The sequence below is a fragment of the Mandrillus leucophaeus genome, unplaced genomic scaffold (assembly GCF_000951045.1).
Source record: "Mandrillus leucophaeus isolate KB7577 unplaced genomic scaffold, Mleu.le_1.0 Scaffold94, whole genome shotgun sequence".
Lineage (NCBI taxonomy): Eukaryota > Metazoa > Chordata > Mammalia > Primates > Cercopithecidae > Mandrillus > Mandrillus leucophaeus.
This window is the reverse complement of record NW_012110252.1, coordinates 1,376,504-1,378,799: the sequence shown is the minus strand read 5'-3', so window position 1 is coordinate 1,378,799 and position 2,296 is coordinate 1,376,504. Positions and strand designations below refer to the sequence as shown.

Below are 2,296 nucleotides of genomic sequence, written 5' to 3'. Positions count from 1 at the left end.
GGAGTGTGTTAGAGCATGGCCATGCGCATGGCCATACGACCCCTGGGGCCACCTCCACAATGGCTCAGCCCCACCACTGACCCTCTGCTGAAAACCCTGCCCCTCAGCAGGACGCAAGCTTGTCCCCCAAATAGTGGTGACCTCAAACTGCAATATGATGATAAAACCTGCAGCCGACACTGCCCTCCACAAGGGTTCTGGAAAGGCCAAAGCTGGAGATGGTAAACTGCAGCACCGTCCCAGGTCACCCCAGCTAAAGGTATTCAACACCAGCCAAAAGGCTAAAGTTTAGTTAAGGGTTCAAAGGCAAATACACTGAAACCCATATGTAAACCTGCCTGGTTTTCAAGCTGAAAGAGAAACACTTTGGTGTCTTCAATAACTCAGACCTGCACTGGATGAAGCAATGAAGGCAAGGTCACAGCTGCTAAAGCACAGAGGGGTTAAACAGTATGAAACCAGAAGAAACTCTCGAGTGAGAGATGTGAAGCAGCAGACCAAGGCATCAGACACCTCTCCCACCCACACCTCTCCCACCAGACACCTCTCCCACCAGCTGCAGGGCTCTGGGCAGCGTTCTCAGCCCAGCCATTCTGTGACAGTTGTTTAAGGAATCAGCTGTTGACCTTTTTTCTCAAGCAGCAACAGTGACATCAATATTACAGTGGTCTTATGAATACACCCGTGTGATCAACTTGTTGGTAAACACATGAGTATACAACATAAAGTAGGCAAAGCGGAAAAAGTCTCTCTCTTTCACACACACACACACACACACACACACACACACACACACAGAGATGGGCATGCAAATATATCTGAGCCTATTTTAGTCGAATCAAATTTAGATTTCAGCAGATTGTTTCTAATTGTTTCTAATTTGTAAAGAATAGAGGGGAACTAGTAGGTGGATGATAGAAGTGCTTCTTAAAATTGAGTTCTTGTAGGTTCGGTTGCCATCAAAAGAAACACCTGTAGTTTGAACCGGACTTGTTAAATTTTCTGTAGGGAAATTTTTTTGTGTTTTTCAAGTAATGGATTTTTGTTCTGAGGTTTCCCCTGTTTAATGCAGTTAATTCTGTTTTTTAAGGTATGGGCTGCGTGAGTTCGTGGTGATTGCTCCCGCTGCACACAGTGATGCTGTTCTCAGCGAATCTAAGTGCAACCTTCTTCTGAGTTCTGTTTCTATTGCCTTGGGAAACACTGGCTGGTGAGTGGACATTTTTTAAAACCTAGACAAAAAAACTGTTTTTAACAGTAATTTATGAAGGCAAATAGTTATTAAATGTTAGCTTTTTTGTTGTAATTAGGAACTTAGTGCATATATATTGTTAAACTAAATTTGTCTTGAGGTTACCTCTGTACCTGCTCCCTGTATAAAGAACTGCTACCTAACTTATTTCATGTACGAACTGAAAGCTTAATTTGGGAGTATACTTTTGGAACAATTCACTGAGTCCCAGCCAATCACAGCAGCTTAGGTTCTGTCAATCACAGGCCAACTGATCAGAGCATGCACAAATAAAGCAAACTCGGAACTGTAACCAATCAAGCTGTTCCTGTACCTTACTTCCATTTTCTGTCTATAAATGCTGCCTGCCCACCTTACAGAGCTGATCTGTCTGAACCTCCACTGGTTCTGAAGACTATGTGATTCTCAACTCATTCTTTGCTCAAATAAATGTTTTATTTATTTATTTATTTTTTTGAGACACAGTCTTGCTCTGTCGCCCAGGCTGGAGTGCAGTGGCACAGTCTGGGCTCACTGCAGCCTCCACATCTTGAGTTCAAGTGACTCTTCTGCCTCAGCCTCCTGAGTATCTGGGAGTACAGGTGTGCATCACCCTTGGCTGATTTTATTTTTATTTTTTAAATTTTCAGTAGAGATGGGGTTTCACTGTGTTGACCAGGCTGGTCTCAAACTCCTGACCTCAGATGATCCGCCCACCTCAGCCTTCCAGAGTGCTAGGATTTTAGGCATAAGCTACTGTGCCCTGCCTTAAACTCCATTAAGTTTAATTAGTTGAAAATTTTTCTTTTAACAATATACCTGCATATTTTTATACTGGAATTTGGTATATAAGGACAAAACTAGTAAAACCTAAATGGAGGCCATTTCTAAAGGTAATCTTCCTGAAATAATTCAGTGTGTATTTGGAATAACTTTTTTAAAAGTTAATTTTCAGTACCTTTAGACCCTATTCTTAAATGGAAGTATTGAAGAAGATGAAATTTGTTTAATCACTATTCTGCTGTTTTGAATTGTATTTCATTTGCGTATTGAATAGACTATGAT

The 2,296-nt window shown here is 41.6% G+C and overlaps 1 protein-coding gene across 3 annotated transcripts in view; it reads left to right on the top strand.

Moving 5' to 3' along the window:
* RAB3GAP1 (RAB3 GTPase activating protein subunit 1 (catalytic)) overlaps nucleotides 1–2,296 on the top strand; it is a 125,252-nt gene that overhangs the window by 65,056 nt on the left and 57,900 nt on the right. For all 3 annotated transcript variants that reach the window (XM_011970286.1, XM_011970285.1, XM_011970287.1), the window contains exon 6: nucleotides 1,091–1,210. In XM_011970286.1, coding sequence (XP_011825676.1) covers nucleotides 1,091–1,210 — 120 coding nt within the window. The remainder of the gene's footprint in view (nucleotides 1–1,090; nucleotides 1,211–2,296) is intronic.